Below are 24,317 nucleotides of genomic sequence, written 5' to 3'. Positions count from 1 at the left end.
CACTGAACATCAGGAGAGCAGAAGTGAGCATGAATGGAACAGAGAATTGGGTCTTGAGAACCCCTTTCTTCCCGTTTTGCCCCGCGACGTCCGTCGCTAGCTTTGACTTGACTCCCTCCATAAACGTGCAGTGAAGCGACAAGTATAAAAAGTAGACAACTTTAATAAAAATTTACCATCAAAGCTTCAAAAGTCTCACATTCACAAACCTTCCTCATCTGGAGGGTTTTACAAAGTAATCTCTACTTTATTAAAGTAGCATCCATGAAACGGCAGCAGCAGCAGGAGACGGCCTTTGAGGGTCAGCGCGAGAACCACAATCCAGAGACGCTGCAGCTCCGACAAACTAAAGAGACCAAACACTCAAACCAAAAAGCCTCTCAGGGTTTAAATAGAAGCTGCGTCCAAAATGTTTGTTTTTAATGTCCGACATGGCCGTCGCCTTGGTGCAGCTGTGCTCCCACCAGGACCACCAGCACTTTGGAGTCAGGGGAAACAGTCAGCAGGACTCAGTTGTGTCTGGGCCGGCCTTTCTTCATGCGGGCGGCTTTGGGTTTGGGGATGTACTGGTTGTTGGCCTGGTGCTCCAGCTCCCGGCTGAAGTACTGGATGGTCTTGTTCAGCCCCTCCTCCAGAGGAACCTGAGCACAGACAGAAGAGAAGCTTGTGTGTTTGGGCCCGGGGAGGAAATCAGAGGGTAAAAGGAAGGAACACTGCGCTATGGAATCATTTTTTTTAATGATGAAGAAAAAAATTTGTGAAGAAAAAAAAGTACAGAGGACAAAGAGGTAAAGTTCATATGCTGTGAGTGGAGAGAGTGTGATCTCTCAATGATCTAAATTCATCCTTGTGAAGAGTCAACAAAGCCTCCAACCTTCTGCTGAAGTCAACCAAGTATCATCAAAATAAGTCAAGTTTCAAAGATAAAATCAAAATCCGATGGCCACAGTTTCACTTTGACAAGAAAAGAAAGCGTAGAAAGACAGTGTGTGAATTTAAAACAGAACAGCAACTTCAAAATCAATAAACTTAAGTGTGTAGTTCTGAACAACAGCTGTGAAGTCTGAACACTGTGAATGTAAAAACACTGACGCTGGGTCAACAAAGGGCCCAACTGATGAAACAAAGCAGAGCGAACCGGCACCTCTGTAACAGGTAGAGCCAGGCATCTCTCAGGTCCAGTGACTCACAAGACAAATCTCAGTGGCTTCTCCTTAAAGCAGGAACGTGCTCCATCATTCCATTTCCCTGACATCTGCATCGCCTTTTTGTAGATCTATTTTTGGCCACCTGTCAGAGGTTGAGTGCTGTGGATCGTGATGACAACATTAGCACTGAACTCTGCATGTGGAACTCTGAGAGAAAAAGACTGGGTGGCTGGGATTTGCTCCAAAACGGATATTGCTCAGTCACACCTGCTTCTGTGACAACCTCACACTTGGACGTCAGCACGTCACAGCTTCCTCCAGCTCTGCAGGCGCTAGGATCCAGCAGTTAGACAGACATTTCTGAGCTGCGAGTTCATCCGGAACACAGCAGAGATACATTTCCAGAAGATCTTGTGTGTGACCACAGCATCAGGCCGGAGACGGTGAAGTCACGCGACTAATGTTTGAGATGCGTAGCAGGCATGAGAAGAACCTACCACTGGCTCCCAGCCGAGCATCATCTTGGCCTTGCGGATGTCGGGGCGTCGCCTCTGGGGGTCGTCCTGAGCTTCTGGGAGGAACTGGATCTGACTCCGGCTCACTGCGGTCAGACAGACAGAGGTGTGTAGTGATCCTGTCCAGGCTCGGTGATGAGAGCTTGACCTCAGCCTCTGACCACATCCTAAGCTACAACAAGTCTTTACGCATACTCCTGCATGGACCTGTCAGCAGCACAATCTTCTCGAGTGCAGGTCAGAACTGATCAGATCATCATGAGATGAATGAATATTTATATAGCATAATCGATACTCCTCGCTGACCCTGGGATGCAGATCGATGACTGCATCAACTGGATGCAGGAGAGAGGAGGCACGCGGCCAGAGAACAAACCAGGGACAAGCTCGGTGTCAGGGGGAGTTTACACACACCACATTGATCGGCATCTTACCGACGAGACTTTTGATGAGGCGAGCAAACTCCAGGATGGTGTGCTCCTCTGGGTTCCCCTGCACACAGGTGGGTCACATGGTCACCATTTGAGCTTCAGATGGGGAGTGAAACAGATCGGACTCACCAGGTTGACTGGGCTGCTGATGTTGCTGTTCATCAGGAGAACCAGGCCGTTGACCAGGTCGCTGCAGACACACGAGGACACGGGTCAAGTCCAAAGTCCTGACTGGGTCAAGAGCTCCATGGCGGAAACAATGAAATCAATGTGTTTTCACTTGAACAAACCACAAGTGTTTTGCTAGCAGACTAAAACTTATAGATGTGATCTTCCTTCCTTATAAAACACGGCCACAAGTGACCTGTGAGCAGAAGGACATCGAGAACAACCCCAATGTTTCCAGACATTTCCAAACCTACACTGAACACCTGACTCCATCTCTTCCGTGAGACCAGCTAGCTAGCTAGCATGCTAGCAACATGCTAGCACTCTCCGATCCAAACATTTTTCAAGTAAAGGCAAACACCATAAAGCTGCCAACAGCAACATCTCAAATAAGACGAGCAGCGGGAAACCTCACCGCGACAGATGGTTCCTGCTGCTTACTGATGGAGAACGACTTTCTCTAATGAGGCAAACAGAATCGACGACTGCCATTTTCATCTCTATGATCTATCTTTCTGTAATTGTTCATTTGTTTTCATTCATTTTGCGCTTCCGTGATGTTAAGACGCGCCTGCCGTTGGCGTCACGGCGCCCTCACGGGGGCCGGCCGCAGCAGGAAGTGGGGAGCAGCGACGCCAACGTGGTGGAACAACAGTTCCCTCGATAACTGAATGAACACTCTGCACTTCCTGAAGTCCTTTAACCTCACTACAAAATTGTGAGAAATCTTCCTCTTCATTCATCCATTATCAATGAAAGTGCACTTATTTAATCAGTACCTATTCAAAGTATACAGTGACACTCATTTTCTGCACATACTCCTTCATATTCATTCATTCATATTTTATATCCATCTCATAATCCATCCATTAACCCATTTATTCATTTTCTATTCTCTAGACACTGAGCTACACATATCCACTCACCAATTACTCACTCACACACTTCAGTTCTACTGCATTTACTTATTTATTTTTTGCAGTTTTTCCTTTCCTTCTTGGTATATCCACACACATAACCTCCACGCTTCACGCAGGTGGCAGTTTGCAGATCCAGACGACGTCAGTGGGTTATGTGGTGTTTTATTGGAGGCAATTTGAACGTGCAGCGATGCAGCGACTCATTGTTATGCTCCTCATGTTTACACAGACTTGCTGAGGTCATGAGATTTCAACGCGATTCCAAGGTGCGGGAAAAATCCCCGCTCACATTTGGCCTGTTGGCTCACTGGACAGATCACCTCCAGAGATTTAAAGGGGACCTGCTATGCTGCCCCATGCCTTATCTACAGTGCTAGCAAGATGAGACGTCGCCCTCAAGTGTACTGGAACAGGAGAAGATGATGCATTTGCTAGTCATTTCGTTTTTAAATGAGCCTACAGGATACGCTATGTTATGCAGGATCCGTGGGCCTACAGACAACCTTACATAAACATGAGCAGGAGCGACCCACAACGGATCATGGGATCAATGACGGGCTGCACGGTTAAGATACTCCAACCACGGCACCGGTGGACATCTGTACCACGGTTACCAAAGCCCCTCATAGATGAAGAAACGTGACTTTTGATTTTCATAGCTATAACACAGTGGTTAATATTGTGGATGAGTTGGAACTGGAACGGGGGTCACAGGTATGGTGCATCGGCCATTTTTGTAGTTCTTATCGCACATTCAGCAGTTTCAAGGGAGGCAGCTATTTTGAACTTTAAATAAACAGAACTTTGTGAGTACAAATATTTACTTTTTATCCTGATGCAAAGCTACTCTAAAAGCATATGAGAGTCCATTAGTGGAAAAAAAATACAACAAGACCCTTTAAAGTTGATGTGGATCCAAGAATCCACCGAGAAGCAAGCAGCGCGGACGGGTTTTATTCTTCCAGGTCACTGACAGGACTTGCTCTCAAGGGTGGCGAACATTAGATGTATCAACCATCACAGAACTACAATCTTTCAATCATTCATCAATAACAAGAAGATTCTGATAATTAATAACCAACCAGCCCCAGCTTCTCCTGCTGCTGAGAATGAAAGCCATGACAGACGTGAACGGCAGCTGCAGGTATCGCCCCCTCCTGGGTGAGAGGCTAAAAGATGACCTTTTCACATCGACAAGAGCCCTGACGCCCCTCATCAGCATCGTGGAGATGTATCCCCAGTGATGGGACCCAGCAGGCCACAGGCAAGAAGATATCCAGGTCCTATGAAATATGTGACCACCTCGGGCAAAACAGAGGCCATGAATCAAACATCTGCTGTTTTACACTTCAAAGTGCAAGAAAATCCGAGCCATGATGACGTTAAAGAGCCCAGAGTGTGACGGCGTTTCCCATTAAACTCCGAGCAACACTGCACTGCTCACTCTTTAAGTGTTTCTTCTCAGGTGGACCTCCTGAGTGCAGTATCTTGCTAGATTAAAATCGGTAGTTGCCATCAGACACACTCCCATGACTGTAATAAAGTCATGGACCTAATAAAGGTTAAGTCAGTACAGACACTGGACTCTAGACAAATGTTTCAGGGGTAAACCTCTAACTTGACATGAACGTGAACGCTGTGCATAAGCTTCATCTGTAGTTTCCGACAGTTCTTATCAGAAAAGCCATGTTTCTTGTTTAGATGAGAAAACAAACAGCTGCGCAGAGTGAGAAAAACAGGAAGACGTCTTTGCGCAGCAGCACAAACACGACTCTGTCGCTCACAAGCTCCAAACAATCTTCCACTTCAGTGCTTCCTCACACCAAGTCTGATAACTTCCCGGGGTTAACAGTTATCTGTCCAATAAACCATTCTGAGAACTTTGGCCACAGACTCAGAAATAACAAGTCTGTTAAGTTGAGCATTTGGGTAATATTCGCACTTCACTGGAGGCAAATACGGAGGATCAATTGGATCAATGCTCAGACAATATTTTCCCTGGTCAATTACAAAAAGGGCTCCGCAAGAATGGCATCCAGAGGAAGCCACTGAAAGTGATCTAAAACTATGCAGTACACAAGCCTCACCTGTTTTTACTGCTGTAATGCTCTGGCACCAAAAAAGGACAAGGGGTGAATAAAGTGGTAAACTCAAATATCACAATGCTTGATACTGAGACTATGCAAATGTTCAAGTCTGAGTTGGACCATCTCATCAACAAGCCAATATGATGGTCGAATTTGAAGGGATAAGAGTGTGACCAAACGGTAGCAGAGGCATGACATTGTCATTTGTGAGATACGCCACAGCACAGTCAAACATCCGCGTATCATAACAAACCTACCGCACCAATGTTGCATTACAGCTAACAGCGAGTTTTTAAAGTATTTGTCATTATTCTGTCACTTAAACAAAAATCTCTGGCCAACAAATATTACAATATATTGCAATATATTCTGTCGGGACAGGCATCATGTCACCAGACTGCTGCAAATATACTGCCATGCCTACTGCAGTAGCACAACAACCTTGATGTGAAAACAGACGCAGACCAACAAGAAGCCTGAGCTACTACAAGCTGCAGTTGAAAACTTACAAGAGAGGGTGACAAGGAGCATGGTCCATGGTCACCTGCTACGTGCTCCATCCACACCAGCAAGTAAGTAAGCTCATGTTTGATTCAAGTATCGGTTTGGGAACACAATACTTAACTGGTGTTTTTCACTTTACTGGATGTGTTGTGTTCGTAGCATGTCTTTGCTGCTGACAACATTTTGCAGCTCATTATAATGACTTATCTGTGTCAATACTTCCAATAAGCTCAACAGCTGTCACAGACTCAGCCCTACTTTGTAACTGCGAAGACTTTCTGGGACTCAGGCAAGGCAGTGAGGTCATCATTTCCAGAACGTTGTTGTCCAGCTCTTCGGATGGAGACATGGATCCTTTGTTTTAAAATGTATTCACTATGAGACCTAATTAAAAAAAGTATCATATCCAGAGACAACGCCGGGCTTGTGTGGACCAAAGAGAACCAGAACTTATGTGGACACAATAGGGCCGAAGACTGGGGATTATTCTTACCTCACATATTGAAACGCTCTCGTCTGCGAACCGGTGCCATACACCTGTAAGAGCAGGGATTGGATTGTTACTGTTGCATTACACCATCAGACATAGCAGCGACCAGAGTTGGTGCGTGTTGGTGCCAGAATTTCTCTCACAGTGAGTGGCTCTCCTTGAAGCGCCTGCAGGATGAAGTTGCTGACCACACGTCCATCATTCATGTGCATCCGGGACCCAAAGGTGTTGAAGATTCTTGCCACTCGCACCTCCACTCCTTCCTGAAAGAACGAGAGAAAAAAAAACCCCACACAGACTTGTTAATTACATCCCCTACTGCAGGAGTTGTGAGACCCGCTGACAGACAATGGAGCAGGACTCGAATCCTATTACGAGCCATCCTGGACAAACCACAACAGACACACAAATGAAAGAAGCGTGGCCTTGTCCTGCCTTCTTATGCAACACATCATTTGTGACGTGGGAACATGCGAGGTCAGCGACATGAATAAAAACATCGAAATTATGTAGATTGGTCACTTCTATATAAGGAACATGAAATTCAATAAGGGCCTGAGCAAATGTATTCAGAGCAGTAAACAGTGGAGACACATTGAGGACAGCATGATGAAAAGGTCTCCACAACTTGAGCGGATGCTGGTGCAAAAGTAGTCCAACCAAAGCCAGAGAGCACTGGGTCGCCAGGAGACGCTGCTCGAATTATCATAGGATCATCTTGGGCTTCAAAGTCGGAACATAAAAAAGAACCTCTCCACATGTTTCAGTTGGTCGAAGCACAGAATCACATGCAGTGCGACGCCGTTACACAACTCATTTCACACTGACTCTAATGAGGCAGCTAATAATAGAAAGTATGATGCAATTTCTGGCGTCCTTGGGACAAATTCTGCATTTCCTCGAACCAGACATTTTACTGGATGGTTGTGTGAATACATATCAATTTCACCTCTGAAGGCTTCTTATTACTCTGGCATGACAACAGTCCAGTCCACAACACTAGCTGTTCACATTATTGGCAATAATTCATTAACAAAATTGAGGAAAAATGAGCAGCAAAAAGTCATTTCCGTCCACTTCCCTCTGATGCAGGCACGGTTTCTCATGCCTTGTGTAAGCGACACTCACGACTTTTCAAATGTTAATGAATTTTGATTTCCATGACTGGGCAATAGATGGGATCTGCGATAGTCTCGTCCTCCTGTACGACGTGACTGACAGCTGAATGTGAAAACCAGGTGGCTTAATGAAAACATCCCAGCAACAGTTGGAAAAAAATAACCAACGGCCGACGAGTCAGATAAACAAATATCACTTGTCTGCAAAAAAGGCAAGAGGAGTCAGCCGTATCTTATCGCCAAAGGCTGGTGTCAATCACGCCTGAACAGGAGAACATTATCTCAGCTGCTGCAGCAGCACTAGCCATTAAATAACAAGTTATATACGGCCAATATTTACAACGTTGACTACTGACATCGCAGACGGTCTACGAGTGTGATGTCGAGAAGGGACTACAATGACCACATGGCCAACTACTCGGCTATAGCAGCAGCACTCTCGCTCGGGAACCTTCTCTTACACGTCTGAATTTGACACCCAAACGAATTCCTTGTTGACTTAAAAATGTGAAAATTGATCTACAAATGCAGACAACAATTGACAATAACATGTTAAATGAGCATCTGTTAAGTGATTATCTAACAATTTTGAGATATGTTTTCTCTCAAATACACAAAAAGAAATGTGACTCTTGTGTAAATTGAGTCATTTTTGGGAAATTCTCCTCTGCTAAAATGCATTTCCTGTCCTCAACTTCTGCAAGTTCCCCCGCATTCCTCTTTTTTCTGGACCTTCTCTTTAGAAGGGCAGTCTGGACTACCACACTCATTTCCATTAGCCCACAACAAAAATCAGGTGTGCACGTCTTCAAATCTCCTGACCCTCCGTGCTCCCCAGACCAGAGGTTGATCGGTGAGGATCTCCATTCCCACCATATGCTCCAAAACGTAGAGGAAAAGTTTGTTAATTTGAGTCACGTTATCAGCGCTTCAAGAAACCAGCCTGATAGAGGATTCTCTACACATAGCGCCTGATCCTTAGCCCATGTTGTTTCCGGCAACATGCTTCCCTGTGGATGAACCATGAACCACAGTCCACCCTGGTAATCCATTTTTCATGAATGGCATTGGGTAGTGGTTACGCATGTAAAGATGATGGAGCGTTCTTCTCAGCTGGTGACGTCATGCAAGCTTGTTTTGCTTCTATAGTTTGTCAGTTGATGGCAGTGTCACCAGAGACCCTCCGTCTATTGCACCAGATTCTCCTGTCAATGTTTTTCAGACAAAAGCACAAAGCAACATCCTCCTCGCCTCCAAAATATGGAAAAAAAATTGTGATTAAACGCTAGTTACATGACGCAGCAAGAGAGAGAATCTTCAAATAATAAAACACCGAAACAAAGTCTCAGCAATATAACTAATATCACTTATATAAGTATTTTAATAAATTCTGATAATTGAAACAAAGTACAGCAAGTCCAACTCACATTCCACTGTGAGAAGAAATTCCCATGAGTAGTGAAAACCAGCCGCTTGGAATCAAATTCGTCTCACTTGGACACATCAAAACAATCAGGGTGACAGCTAAGCCATCCATTACTAGAGCAGCTAAGCTGCTGTGTCATGTGTGCGGGAAGACAACAAGATGTGAACACAAAAGGCAGAGTAAGGTTATTGGACTGATCAGACACTGGCAAGAGGCTCAGTCACATTCAGCAACATAAGCCACAAAGAATGTGTTTCGGCAATGAATGGAACATTCTCACTATTGTCAGGGAAACTGGGACAACGCAGTGGTGCAGTGAATGAACTACTGACCCCACAGATATCCAAACTAATGGTCAGTGTGGAGCTGCACAGATTGAAGTCTTGATAAAAAAAGAGTAAAAAATAAAATAGCGCAGCCTTGGTGACAGAACCAACATCGTGAAAATAATGCACAGCTTCTTTATCACTCTTCTCTTATCGGCCTAGTTACTAACTGAGTTGAATGACAGATAATGAACATCAATTGTGAATATTGATGTTTCACAAATAAGCCACACACCTAAAGCACAAAGCACTTCTTTTGGAGAAATTAAGGAGCACATTGGGAAAATGTAAAACTGGAAATGCAGAAAGAAAGAAATGAGCATAGGATAAGGCGTTACCTGCTTCATGTAAGCGTAACACATGGTCTCAGCTACCCGTTTGCCCTCATCGTAGCAAGCTCGAGGACCGATGGGGTTCACGTGACCCCAGTACTCTTCATTTTGAGGGTGAACCTCTGGATCTGGAAGACAAAAACAACTGGAAATGAGTCAATGATGATGGAGTATTCATTTTGATTGTAACAAAAAGAAAGTGAAAACTTTGGATTTAGGTTCTTTGCTGAAAAACATTTTGTACACACACGCTGCCTTGAAATACGCCACATGCACTTTCTAGAAAGTCATCACACTTAGTTTTTAACCACCTTTTCAGATGCTTAAACACACACTGCAGCTCCACAAGTCTGTCTGATCAAGACTATATTTACAGTCATTCCTACTGAGGAAATGACTCCCTCACCCCATTGTAATTTGGCTTTTAAAGTATCTTTCAACCGCAGGGTCTTGCATCTGAAAGAAACACGGCATGTACCATACACTTTCAATGATTGCATTTGCCGAAGTGGGAATTCAACATACTGTTGAAGAATTCAGACAAATAAAATCATAAAATTAGGAGCTCATCTTCTTTTGATCACCAACCTTGGCTGTGGTTTGCGGTTTTGCGATCACACACACACACACACACACACAAACGTCGGCACCTGCCACTCCTGCCACTTGAGTTCTTCTTTACAAAAGAACAAGTACATGTACCGTTCTCCTTCAACATCACTTCAAAAGTGCCAACTAACTAAGTATATAACAACCTCCAATGCCTTTTGATTTTTCCTGGACCGACCTTCACAGCACATTTTCTCATTTCTGTATCCTTCTGACTTCCTGCTCTGCCACAAACCTCTTTTTTCTATTCACAGCAAGCCACATTCAAGACAGTCTTTCTGACCTCCTCCTTACAAAAGGTAAATTGTTTCATAGCCATTGCACGACTATCTTTCCATTTGCCATGTTTTTGAACTTGTTGCTGTAGTCAGATGACGCATACAAAAATCATTCTGGCTCAAAATCTGTTCTGCCTTGCACCAAAAGTGAGGGACAAATGATGAAAACGCAACTGTACCTCCATAGACCTCAGAGGTTGATGCAAGGAGAAGTCTAGCACCCACGCGTTTGGCCAGACCTAGGAAACAAGCAGGATGTCTTAAGTTCGGTAGACATCTTGATTTGCAGACACAGAAGTTTCAAACTAGAGGACTGGACACAGACAAAAGAGAGAACTCACCCAGCATGTTCAGAGTGCCGATGGTGTTGGTCTTGAGGGTCTTGATAGGGTTGTACATGTAGTTGGGGGGAGAGGCGGGTGAGGCCAGATGATAGATTTGGTCCACTGCAAGCAGTTGACAGAAAATAAATCACGATTCACACTTCAGCTGCGCACTTCAGTATTTGGTGGAGAAAAGCTTAGCCAAAAAAACATTGCAGAAATTCCAAGCTGCTCATTTTTCTCTATAAAAGCTAATGGATGGAAACTTCTTCCATCGCTTTTGGCATTTTACCAACAAGGTTTGCCACAGCAAGTCAGTTACAACTGAATACAGTTGGAACAGTAACCCTTGCGGGCTCTAGAGCAGTCATGTCTTACAAGATAATAACACCTGAATTATGGCAGCCTCAGAGCAGGATTTTTAAAACTTCAGCAGGATACTTAAAAACTAGCCCTCAAAATCTCTTTCTTCCTCAGAACCCATACACAACCATGTACCCAACAGTGAAGAACAACAGAAACATTGCTCACTCTGTGAGCAGAAGATGATATTCACTTTAAGGATGCGTTTTAAAACCAGAACAGACTTCGCCTCAATATTTCTTTTTGATGAAGCTCAGCTCCGTCCTTCCTCGGAGAAGCCTCCTGTTATGCTTTCACGGTCAGAAAATGCCAGGGGACAAACCATGAAGCACTTTCTTGCCGCTGAATAACATTATTCAATGATGCATGATCCTGACTACACCTTCTGGGTGTCATCGTTTCTCCTTCATCCATCTGTTGCCTGTCCAAAGTAACTGAGCCTGAGATGAAAATAGCCCTTCAGAAGATGACTCACCAGCAATACCAATTAATATACCACACAGCGCAGCTTTTAAACCCCTGTGAAATTTACTCACTGCTTTGGTAAATATCTGACGGCAAAGTAAAGAGCTGGTAGATGTTGTGGAAAAACCTTTCTGATGACAGCGTGGTCATTTATCTTGCATGGGATTTTAGTAGTCAGGGATGACAGGAAATCATTTTCAAAGGTGAGGCTCTTATCCATCCTTCCATATCTGGACTCCTTTAGTCTTCATAGAAACTGGCTATGGAACATGCTCACACCTCCGTGAAGCACTCAAAAACAATACAACTATGAAAATAATTCATCAGCTGCTAAGAGTAAATCATGCCTACGGAGGTCTTCCTCACCCTCTATATAGAGCGGCTCAACCACATCATGATTGATCAGCTCAAAGTTTTCATGGCCGATCCAGTGCTCCACATTTCTTTTCCTCCCGGTGAAGAAGTTGTCCACCACAGTCACCTCATGGCCATCCATCATCAGTTTATCCGTCAGGTGGGAACCCACAAATCCAGCTCCACCAGTGATCTACAGGGGAGAAAGGATATCAGCAAAAAGCCTTTCGTTCATAACTCATTCTATAAGCATTATGGACTGAAAAGAGAATCTACACCAACACACGCAGCAAAATGTTTTTCCCCACTTATGTGAAGAGCCAACGTTTTTCCAGTCTGATAATGGGCTTTCTGTCAAGTGATGCCTGATTGCATCCGCTCTCTGATGCTGTAGAACAGTTTCCGTCCCCTCGTGCAGCCATTTTTTCAAGACATTTTGCATATCACAGTGAAAGCGATGCTTGAAGCTCCACTACTGGCTGCTTTCTCTAAAGAAAGCGCACTGTACCGCGAATCAAAACAGCCGGCCCCTGATTGAAAATGATAGCTGTGGCATTCAGCCAGAGGCGTGAATGTGAAAATACATCCCTTTTCATGTCTTTGAAAGAAGAGGAATTGGAGGACCAAAATAATCAGCATCACTCAGAACCATTAAGTCAATAACAGATTGGACAACAGCAGGCGCATCAGTCTTATTCAATATTGGCACTCTGCCGTTGGTTGGTTGGTTGGTTGGATGGATGGATGGATACTGTAGAGAGTACCAGATGAACGCCCTGTTTCTTCAGCAGGCCCTAAATTTCCAGTCATCAGTGCCTGTATACGAGAGACCATCCAGACCGGCAGTCATTGAGACACTTTGTCTCAAAATCCTTACTGAAAGCCTGCTCTTACAGCACTTGTATCCATCAATAGCTAAGTCTTCCAATCTGGATTTAAAGCCTTGCACAGCTACGAAACTGCACTTTTGAGAGTCTCAAATGACATTTCAGTGGAAAATGACTCTGCAACGCTGTCATAGTAGTGCTCCTTGATCTAACTGCTGCATTTGACACAAATGAACATCAAATCTTCAACATCATGTCACGATTAGAGCACTTGGTGGGGGTGAAAGGTAAAGGCTTAGAACGCTTTACATCATACCTTACTGACAGAAGCTTCTCAATACATATAGGGAACTCGACCTCATGCACAGCACCAATTTCCCTTACTATTTTCTTTGTACCTCCTTCCCTTGGGCCATATTTTTAGGTAACATCCCATTCAATTTGTATGCTATTTTAAGTGTCTTATTTAGGGTGGGCCTCGAAAAACTCCTCCATGTTTTTATTACTTCATGCCTAGACTAGTGTAACGCACTTTATTATGGGATTAGCCAGACCTCTCTCGCCAGTGTTGAACTGGTGGAGAATTCAGCTGCCCGCCTTCTAACAGGAACACACATACATGAACACATCACCCCAATTTTGCTGTCTCTGCATTGGCTCCCTGTACAATGCAGGATGCAATTCCAAATCCTTTTGTTTGCTTCCATGGCATTGCCACAACCTCAGTGACCAGCTTCACCGTGCAGCCCTACATGGTCAGTAAGGTCTGCTAGTCGCTCCTAAAAGCAGACTTAGGACAAGGGGTGACTGGGCCTTCTCTGTGGCAGCCTCAAAGCTCTGGAATCTGCTACTTCTGCACGCTCACCGGGAGTTCACATTTCCCATTTCTAAATCACTTTTAAAAACTCATCCTTTTAGACGGGCTTTAAAGAAAGCGCGATTTGATGTCTTGTTTTTGTCTTCCTGTGTTGGACTATTATTTTGTTGAACTTGCACTTCTGCACCTTGGACAACTTGGCCTTGGAAAATGTGCTTTATAAATAAATTGGATTTGGATTTGCATCAATAACTTGCAGGAACTTTCTCCTGACATTCTGGATGTTGTGCTTGAACTGTATTTCTTATATTGCGTTAAAACAAGACTTTCTATCTCCAAGTCTGGAATTTGATGCAAGCCTTCTCCAGATATTACTTTGTGTAATCATTCTGGCAAAAAAAAAAAAACAAAAAAAAAAAGCTAAAAAAACAGGCAGTGATTCTAAACTTTCAACATGGTAAATACGTTTTCTCAAACAGAGCACTTTTGTCAAAATACAGAACGATTACTCACCAATATTCTCTTTCGATCTTTTTCAGATAAAAACTTCACAGGTGGGTATTTCTGAGAGAGACTAACGCAGAGAAAGAAAAAGAATGTTAGAATCTATCGGAGACTATGCTCAACATGAATGGATCTCTTTAAAGAGTCTCTTTAAAAAAGACTACAAAATCAATATTACGACAAACACAAAATAACTCACCTCTGTTCCAAGTCACGTATCTTTTCTCTGAGTGGCGCCACAGCCTGAAGTCAAAGACGAGAAAACTGCATGACTGCTCAAAAATCAGTCCAGAGACATTTATATTTAAATAGCTCTGACTTATATATAACGCTTTATTATACTCATGCACCAGCCGTTTTCAGTTAGAAAATAATCTAAAACTGAATTTAGACAATATGAGGAGTTAAAAACACATTTAGAAATGACAACAGAAAACATATCTAATAAGACTGATATGATCTGTTATTCATCTGAACGTTGAGGCATGAGATATGAGGTGAGATGGGAAACTGACCCTTTCTGGGGATACTCAAAGGTGTTTTTAGGACTCTCAAGCAGATCATTGATATTCTTAGTGCAGTGTTAATCTCACAGGGCTGTAAGCAGGAACTTCTCCTTCACAAGCATTTTGCCCAGGTATCGTGCTTAAGCACTGTTTAACCCACTTACTCATCAACTCTAATGTGTCAAGCAATGTCCCAATAAACGTGGCATAGAGTGTATGTGCACTAGGGATGGGTGAAATGGACAAAAAAAAAGATCACGATCGGCAATAATGGCAATTTATCACGATAAATACATTTCCATTCTATTCCACATTACAGTCTCTCTTGAAACTGTTTTATGATGAAACTTATTGGTGAATCCTTATTTGTTCTGCTTAAATATAATAGTTAACTAAGTGAACAGATGAGAAATACAATGTTTTACGTCTCTGGTAGAAGCCGCCCGTGTCTGAAAGACTGCTCTGCCAGCTTTATTTAGGGGTTAAATTGAACCATCTGACTGCTTTAACAGTTAACTCTAACTACGGACCAGTCTGGACACATTTCCAAGATGCTATTAAAGAAATATTACAAATAATGAGAATAAATGATCATTTAGTCATATTTTTTTAAATCATTATACAAAATGTCGGTCCCATGTCTTGTGTGAGGAAAACCCTTTTCACAATTCTCTCTCCTAAAATGGTTGTTTTTCATTGCCTTATTGAAGATTTCACTAATGCTTTGACGGCTTTAGAATTTGTTGATGGTCCCTAACTGATGCCGGGTCGTAGAATTAGCTCTGCCTGTTAGAGAGTGTCCGCGATCAGTGAACCCTAATCGCAGTTTAAAACTACAATCGTGAACCAAAGTCCACCACACTCTCCACAACAGTCACACGCCGGTGTCGGCTGTCAAACGCCACAGAGTTGGAGAACGCGGCGCACCGTCACGTCTCGTCTTATTCATGTATCCAAGTCCAAAGCAGCGAGTGAGCCGCGTGTTTATCAAATTTATCGATGCAGAATTGTCATCGTAGAGAATGTTTTTGGTGTATGATAGTTAGTTATACCCATCCCTAATGTACACACAATAAGGGCTCTAAAATTTAAAGCTAAAGAAGGTCAGAAAATAGCCATTTAATAGAGTCAAACTGACGTGATGTTTTATCTGAGTCGGTTAGACTAATTTTTCTTTTTAAAGTTTTTGGTGATCTCAAAACAATGCTGTACAGGAACACACAAAACAAGTGACAAACTCTGAAGACACTAAATGTACCGCAATAATTTCCAAATCAACGTAGTGGTTTCAGAAGCATCGAAAAATTGCCACTTTCCATTGTCCTTGTCTTTTTATAGATCACAGCAGTGAGTAGCTGTCTCAGTGGAACAATAACATACAAGGATGAACAAAACAAGTAGGACTGAAGAGACCATGCTATTCTGTGGTAAAGTGAAGAGCTTATTAAAAATAACTGAATATTAATAGATGACCCTTAATATTTAGTGTCTAGTGGGGAGTAGAGTGTATGACTAGTACACAAATGTAAAACAAAAGAAGTGCAGCTCATATCGTGACGCACATATCTGCCACTTCATCTTCCCAGATAAAATAAAGTGCGCTACATGCACTGAACATGACAAGGGGAGACAAAATGAGGAGCTCATTTACTCTAATGAGATTTTTAATATTGATGATACTATATAACAGGGAGCGTCAGGTGAGCGGTGAACTTTCAAGATGAAGTTGCCTTCATTACAGTTTTATTTTGTTTAATAGCTAATGCTTCATCACCGGCAGAGAAAGGGAATCATCGGAAATGTGAGAGTAATGATGAGTTTATTCAATATTGTTTTTCACATCTGCCTTTCATTACTTACACCAGTGGACTTAACATACCACAATGAATACTTTTATTTTGTGGATGTCAGAGGAATCGGTTCAATAGTATAATAGGTAAAGTTCATCCCTCTGAACCGTAAAAGCAAGATATAATACATTCAACCACTCACACAGGCTTAGGGGGCGTCTGAGCTGCCAAACAGGATGAACATCTATTTGCACAAAAACAACCCTGATGAACAATTTCCCAGGATGCCTCTGTTCATCTCAACATTGGTTACATGACTCAGATATTCATTCGTTGTTTACAGCTTCTTTTTTGCAAAGCAAGTTGTTAAGTCAGGAATTGTCATCCTGTTTCAGAAGGGGAATGGATTGTGGGCGGGGTTATGGGCTGGGGGTGGGGCTTTGGATGCCCCATTTCAAAATCCTAGCTAAAAGCCTGATTCCTCTTATTGGTTCCTGACTGAGGTCCGACTCCAACTCTTATTGGTTCCTGACTGAGGTCCGACTTCAACTCTTATTGGTTCCTGACTGAGGTCAGACTCCAACTCTTATTGGCTCCTGACTGAGGTCCGACTCCAACTCTTATTGGTTCCTGACTGAGGTCCGACTCCAACTCTTATTGGTTCCTGACTGAGGTCCGACTCCAACTCTTATTGGTTCCTGACTGAGGTCCGACTTCAACTCTTATTGGTTCCTGACTGAGGTCAGACTCCAACTCTTATTGGCTCCTGACTGAGGTCCGACTCCAACTCTTATTGGTTCCTGACTGAGGTCCGACTCCAACTCTTATTGGTTCCTGACTGAGGTCCGACTCCAACTCTTATTGGTTCCTGACTGAGGTCAGACTCCAACTCTTATTGGCTCCTGACTGAGGTCCGACTCCAACTCTTATTGGTTCCTGACTGAGGTCCGACTCCAACTCTTATTGGTTCCTGACTGAGGTCCGACTCCAACTCTTATTGGTTCCTGACTGAGGTCCGAGTCCAACTCTTATTGGTTCCTGACTGAGGTCAGACTCCAACTCTTATTGGTTCCTGACTGAGGTCCGAGTCCAACTCTTATTGGTTCCTGACTGAGGTCCAACTCCAACTCTCTACGGTCGCTGCACGCCCATAGCTCTGTGTCACCACCACTGACCGCAGCAGTCACAGTCACGGTTGAGTTTGAGCGGCAACGGGTAGTAAAGCGTTCAAAAGTGTGCCTTCGTTTTGTTTGCAAAGATAACGCGTCTTTAGAATGAGCAAACGCCTTCGATATCATGAGATAATGACGAAAGAGTGTTCCGTGTTTGGTCTGTGATGCCAGACACCCTCCAGCTAACAGCTGGCATGTCGGTTAGCACGGAGCTGACTGCTGTAAGAGAAGATTGACTTGTTCCTAATGATGTCACACACGGCACATCTGCGCTACTAGAATGGCTTTTTTTACATTGATGCAGAGAAGTGTCCTCTGTCTGTGTCCTCAGGAAGTATGCGCAGTGTACGGCATCGATAATAATAATAACCAGAACTGAACTAGGGAGCTACACTGAACGCAATGTTTTAGATTATTATTCAAATAAGATCTTTTGAGCATGTTGATCAGATTTATTACAGTATACGAGATACATATACGAATATTGATGATCACAAGGACCAATAAAGACCTCAGTTTTAGAACTGCAGCTCTCTGTCAACTGTTTCATGCTTCACAGGGTTAATTCATGTTCCTGGATTGTGTCATTATGTCAATATATTTGTTTAAAAATGTACACACACCGGGGAATATATACAGGTAGATTAGAAATCCATCACAGACACACCGCTGATATGACTCTATGCCTATCTAGCATAAACTTATGAAAGAACATGAACAAAGCTGTAGACACAATAGCTTGTTGTAAGGGAAAGAGTGGTAAGAAAGAATAGGATTGTCTCTTTGTTTTTTTTTTAAAGGGGAGGGGAATGGGCTGGGGCGGAGCTTCGGACGACCTGTTTCAAAATCTAGCTCATGGCTACAAATAAATAAATAAATTAATTAATTAATTAAATAAAAAACTATTGGCCACAGTTTCACTAAGAAAGTAATGCAAGGCTTGTTTGCCTGCACTGTCTTGCTGATATTGCCCTTGTGGTGTCACTGGAAACAAGGTTGCAGATGAACACACATTTAACAATTAATAAATAATTTAGGATAGTATTCGAGCCAAACATTTTTTTATCTGGACTAACATTACTGAACTTATTATAGATATATATTTTACACTGAGTGAATAAGTACTTTCACATACATACTGATTATTATAATAATAAAGTAAATAATAAGTAACATTAATAAAAGGACATTATTATTGCAATGCAATTATAAGCAAAAAGTCAGTGCCAATGCCAGAAATCTACAGCCCACTCAGTATAGAGTTCTAACAGCAAAAGGACCACAAAGCGATGCTATGTTTGGCATCAAAATATTATAGAACAGAAGGAGAAATCAGAACAGAAGAATCTGAATTTGTTTTAAATTACATGTCTATTATTGGAACTATTCTGGATCATCAGCGTGGTACTATGGAATTGGTCCATGCATGTCAGTCAGTAATATGTCCAGTTTTCACTTATGATAACCGTCTCAGGAGAAGAGGATGGAGTGGCAGAGTCAGGAACACAAAGCTCATATAGATCTTCTTAGGAATTAATTGAACAATACAGAGGGCCACACTAACATTAAAAAGATCCCAGTAACACATTGAGAAAATGCTGTCTACAATACGGAAAAATAACCATTTTGCTCGTCGAAGATTCTTCTTGCGAAAATAAATGGGAATCATTTGAACACTTGCTCATGACAAACATTATTGACTTATTTAAAAAGACCAGAAAGAGAAAGAGAAAATCTGACCGGAGGCCACTCACATCATCAATTCTCTGCTCAATCTTCATCTCCCCATGTTCTTGTATTGATCTAGGAGACGCAGACAAAGAGGAGGAGATGTAGATGAGACAATGCCATAAACAATCTCGAGCTCTAAACTTGAACCATCATTAAAAGGTGAAAGAACGCCACCATTTCTACACAGCCATGAGGACTTTATTGATTTCTACTGAACTTATTTATGAAACATTTTGACTGGGAGCGCTGACATTCATTCTGCAATCTAGTACATTGTGTGGATGTGAATGAGCAGAGGATGAAAGAAGGAAGATGCTGTGTATTTACTGCTAAATTTAAAAAAAAAATGTTTTTTTCTAACTTCATCACTGTCTTAATGACTGCTTGTGTCCTTGTTTAATCTTAATGTTCTTTTACGCAGTGTCGCTCATACTGACACATAATTTTACTCATGGTGTTCATCATCATAAACATAAGCTAATTTGGTATTCACAAACTGCAATGAATATATTTAACATAAAACAGATTCGGAAGACTGGCTTACCTCATATTGGTGTAAGTACCCCAAACAGCTGTAAAAACAAACAAAACACAATTTAATATTCAACAGAAACCACCCTTTATACAAAACACAAAACTGGTGTAATTGTACTTAAACATATTAATCGACCCATTTTATATAAATGCTTGTTAAAAATCGTTTGCATTTGTCAGCTTACGCCACCGTAACACATTCTCCCTGGTCACACCTGTCTTCTTCATGTGTTCCCTTTTCGCAACCATGAATCTTATTGGTCTTCTTCTTCTAGGTCAACTGCATTCCTGCACTTTAACTTTTTAAGTCTTTCTTATTTCCTCAACTGTTTTCTCATTCTCTTCATTCATTAGTTCCCAGCAATACTTCCTCTTTTTCCTTCTGCAGACATCCTGCCTTTGAAGTGTCCAGCATCAGGCTCATGATTCTGCCTGACTTCACCTTCACTAACACAACGTACTCATATCGTTTCTTCCCATTTTCTTTCCCATACATCTTCCTAAACCACACTTGCTTTCCACTAGGTGTCCTGCACATATGTCAAGCCTACATTTCTTTTACATCAGCCAACCCCCAACCCTTTTCAGCCATCATTTAAGGTTGCTACACTCAAATCATCTACTTCTGCTCTTCCTGTTCGCCCTCGACGCCTCAAGTGCTCTAGCCCTCTTTTGTTCTGTCTGCTTTGGCACGCACTAGAGTTCAGGGACCAAAGACTGAAAAATGTTGTTCACTGGGACAAACGAAGCACATTTTTGTCTTCTAGAAATGGGACATTTTTCTGCTCATTGTGCTTATCCACACGGCAGAAATGTTTGCACCATCATCAGCTGTTCTCACAATTGAGTCACTGTGAAAAAAATGTGACTTTCTCTCTGCTAATCAGGAACATTTTTTACCCAGGGAATGCCTAACTCTGAATGTCTTTACCATGTTCATCAACACTGTATTCTTTTACTGAACACCAAAAGATGCAGACATGAAGATGCCTGTTAAACTCAACTTAAACTTGATCTGACTTAAAGATAATCTACAATCACTATACACTGGACGAGTATGCCAGAAAACAGCAGCCTCACTATTGACAAGCCTTGCAAAACAAAAAAGAAAATCAGTGATGAGACAGCAACTTCGCTTCAACCAGATTTGACGGAACACTAATGCTCATAGTTTAGGATTTAATCTGAATTCTAGCTCTTTTTTTCTTTTTTTTTTACAAATGGAATTTACAAGTTAATCCTTCTAAGAGGGATATAGCCTTTAAGTTTGGAGAAAACTAGGCAGGTTAAATCTGGCCAGTCACAAAAACAAAAATCAATTGTTAGTGAAGTAACATCATTCAGGGCAACAAGCAACATCGTTTCCAAATGTGGGTCACTGAGTGAAACCTTATGTTTGTTTTGATTTTATAGGTGTCATAAATGCGCTGGACGACATCCTAACCCACTAATAGACTTTACAAGAACGGATATAAAGATCAAAACTTGTGTGGGTGTGTTAGTCTTTGATTTAATATTCCATGGCTAACAACATTATATTTCTAGGGCCATCTTTAATGAACAATGCAAGTGTATACATTATAATACACAGTGTTTCGTGTCCAGTCTTGTTTTAGGCACTGACACAGTGTAACCATATGCTGAGTAAAATTGGTTCTTTAATTCTAAGATTCGCGAGCAACCAACAACACTGGATTTATAAATCTTGTGAAGTCGCGATGTTCCTCGGTAAACTTACAGGCGATGTAGGCGATCAGGGCAACGGCAAAGAGTAGCTTCATCATTCTTCTGTTGAATCCTGACATCAGCCAGAGGAGCCGCTTCATCATCTGCTCACAGCAACAGGACCACGGAACCAGCGACCACCACCATGTCCACTTAAAGCATTACACGTCCCTGCGATTCCCGTACTCAGCAGACGAACAGTCTATCGCCGTATCACTGCAGTCTCCATTGTTGTCAGCGCATTAGAGACACATCACTTCGGCGAAAAGGAACTTGGATAACGAGTCAGACGAGCTAGCTGCTACGTCAACACCGTCCAGGGGCAGTTTACGTGGCTAACAAACAGTCGCACTCTGTGTTGTCGAATCTACTAATACACGCCATTCATGTAAAAACGAGCAGCATATATGTATCGGCTTGCCCTTTCTAATAAACGCGGACACTCAATTCGGACACTTCACGACTGTCACCGGCAAAAAATCAACAAAAATCGAAACTAGTTCATCGCGTTAGCTTTTAGCTGCATGTCGCCGCTCCGCTCAGACACATCTTCTCCTCTCGTTCGTTAAAGAGGCAGAGAGAGACGGTGACAAGCTCCACATTGCGAAGGTACATTACCCCGTGTGTGGAATAATGCGGCCATTTAAAGGGATAAAAACGCAAACATGTCTGAGTGAAGTTCTCTCAATTCAGTCAAGGATTATAAGTCGACCGATCGATTTCTCGTTGCTCAATTAAGCGGCCTGCGTGTCACAGCAGGAACACAGCGCCTCATTATTGTGCATCTGTATGACATGAAGCGCACACGCGGACCGGCTATTTGGAGTCGTTGGAACCTTCGAATAAATTATATGTTTTTGTCTTCAGGTGACTTCTGTCTGCAACAAACAGATGTTAAAAGAGGAGGAAGTAACACAGATGACAGAGTTAGGAGTCTGTAGCCAATATGAATATGCATATACACATACACACATACATGTACATACACACACACATATACATATACACATACATACACATATACATATTCATATACATATACATACACATACACATACACATATACATATACATACACATATACATATACACATACATACACATATACATATTCATATACATATACATACACATACACATACACATATACATATTCATATACATATACATATACATACACATACATATATACATATTCATATACATATACATATACATATACATACACATCTACATCTACATGCACATACACGTACACGTAAACATATACATACACGTACACATACACATACACATACACATACACATACACATGCACATACACCTACATATACACATACATATACATATACATCTACATACACATACACACACATACACATACACACACATACACATATACATATTCATAAACATATACATACACATATACATACACATACACATATACATATACATATACATATACATATTCATATTCATATACATATACATATACATATTCATATACATACACATACACACACATACACATACACACACATACACATAAACACACATACACATACACATACACATATGCATATACATATTCATAAACATATACATACACATATACATACACATACACATGCACATACACACACATACACACACACATACACATGCATATACACATGCACATGCACATGCACATACACATACACATGCACATACACACACATATAAATATGTACTTGATGGTAACAAAAGTAATCTTGTTAACTTTACAAGTATTACCTGTTATACATGTGATCTGACCAGCTTTTACACCATTGTACCTGCTGAGCTTTTCCAGCCACAAGAGCCAGACTCCCTCTGCAGATGGATAATACATAGTAGCACATGGAGCTGGGAAAACACTCCTTAGATCCCAGGTTGCATAAATGTCCTTAAAACCAGAAAAAGCAATTGGATCAAAATGAAAACGCAGTTAGAAGTCACGCATAATGTTGGATTTTAACCAGAAACGGTGACGTTGGCAAAAAGACATAAAAGAACTGAAGGAGGACAGGTGTAGGTGTGTGATGTGCTGAGAGATGAAAGGACATATTTTTGTTCTGGGTAAGACAAGAGAAGAACACATGTTTTCTTTCTACTGATGTGCGATGACCAGCCTCTCATGTAACATTAAATATAGAATCCTGCCGTGTTGTCATGATGCTTCTTCCTCCTCTTCCACAGTGACCACCCGAGAGGCTCCTTCTTTACCGCGACATGCTCTGTTTCTAAGTCATCAGAGCTGCCAGCAGAGTTGCGTAGGTTTGAAACCCACTTCTGACAGCGCTGGATTCTAATTCAAGAACTTCATTTGTCACACACACAATCCTGATGAGAACTGAAATGACACATTCTTGCCTCCGTTTTTTAAATATACTAGGGAGGATTTCAAGGATTTCAATGGCAAACATAACAGCAAGCTACGTAGCATCAGGCAAAAAATATGTTGTTAGATCATTTCAAAGCAGCCATGAACTCCAATGACCAGCAGAGAATGTGCAGTCCAAAGCCAGCATGAGGTTGTGGAATGACCTTGTGACATCATGGCATGAAGAGGTTAGCTTAACACTCAGTTTTTGATGTGTGCCGGAGCCACAAAAACTCAACATCACAGAATAGATAACTTTCTACTACCCTACTAATCTGAAGATTTTTTCTTATTTTTTTTTGAGTAGAAATAAATCCAGTCCGTCACTTTTGTGGGATAACTTCATTCACTGTGACCAGAGGAGACAGATCCTTAAGTGCACTTAACACATTCAAATCCAGAAGATCCGAATGAATGGTGGGTGGGAAAAGGTTTCATTTATTCTCT

The 24,317-nt window shown here is 41.9% G+C and overlaps 1 protein-coding gene across 1 annotated transcript; it reads right to left on the bottom strand.

Moving 5' to 3' along the window:
- Positions 1–162: 162 nt before the first annotated feature.
- On the bottom strand, positions 163–22,194 carry uxs1 (UDP-glucuronate decarboxylase 1). Its single transcript, XM_053877632.1, has 15 exons — positions 21,477–22,194; positions 19,749–19,776; positions 19,228–19,276; positions 14,205–14,248; positions 14,015–14,075; positions 11,870–12,050; positions 10,694–10,798; positions 10,532–10,591; positions 9,472–9,593; positions 6,407–6,526; positions 6,267–6,310; positions 2,224–2,284; positions 2,098–2,155; positions 1,646–1,749; positions 163–641 (listed from the first exon to the last, which is right to left on the bottom strand). Exons 1-15 carry the CDS (start codon positions 21,565–21,567, stop codon positions 510–512), a joined length of 1,260 nt encoding a protein of 419 aa, XP_053733607.1. The 5' UTR covers positions 21,568–22,194; the 3' UTR covers positions 163–509.
- Positions 22,195–24,317: the final 2,123 nt, after the last annotated feature.

This window comes from Synchiropus splendidus, chromosome 10 (genome assembly GCF_027744825.2).
Source record: "Synchiropus splendidus isolate RoL2022-P1 chromosome 10, RoL_Sspl_1.0, whole genome shotgun sequence".
Classification (NCBI taxonomy): domain Eukaryota; kingdom Metazoa; phylum Chordata; class Actinopteri; order Syngnathiformes; family Callionymidae; genus Synchiropus; species Synchiropus splendidus.
The sequence above is the reverse complement of the archived record's forward strand: the minus strand, read 5'-3'. Positions and strand labels throughout refer to the sequence as shown.

Bases quoted from the DNA above. Each gene is read 5' to 3' on its own strand.
- uxs1 (XM_053877632.1), bottom strand. From the start codon at position 21,567: ATGATGAAGCGGCTCCTCTGGCTGATGTCAGGATTCAACAGAAGAATG. The intron at 19,277-19,748 runs GTAAGCCAGTCT...TGCGTCTCCTAG, and splicing joins GGTACTTACACCAATATGAG to ATCAATACAAGAACATGGGG. The intron at 2,156-2,223 runs GTGAGTCCGATC...ACCTGTGTGCAG, and splicing joins TCAGCAGCCCAGTCAACCTG to GGGAACCCAGAGGAGCACAC.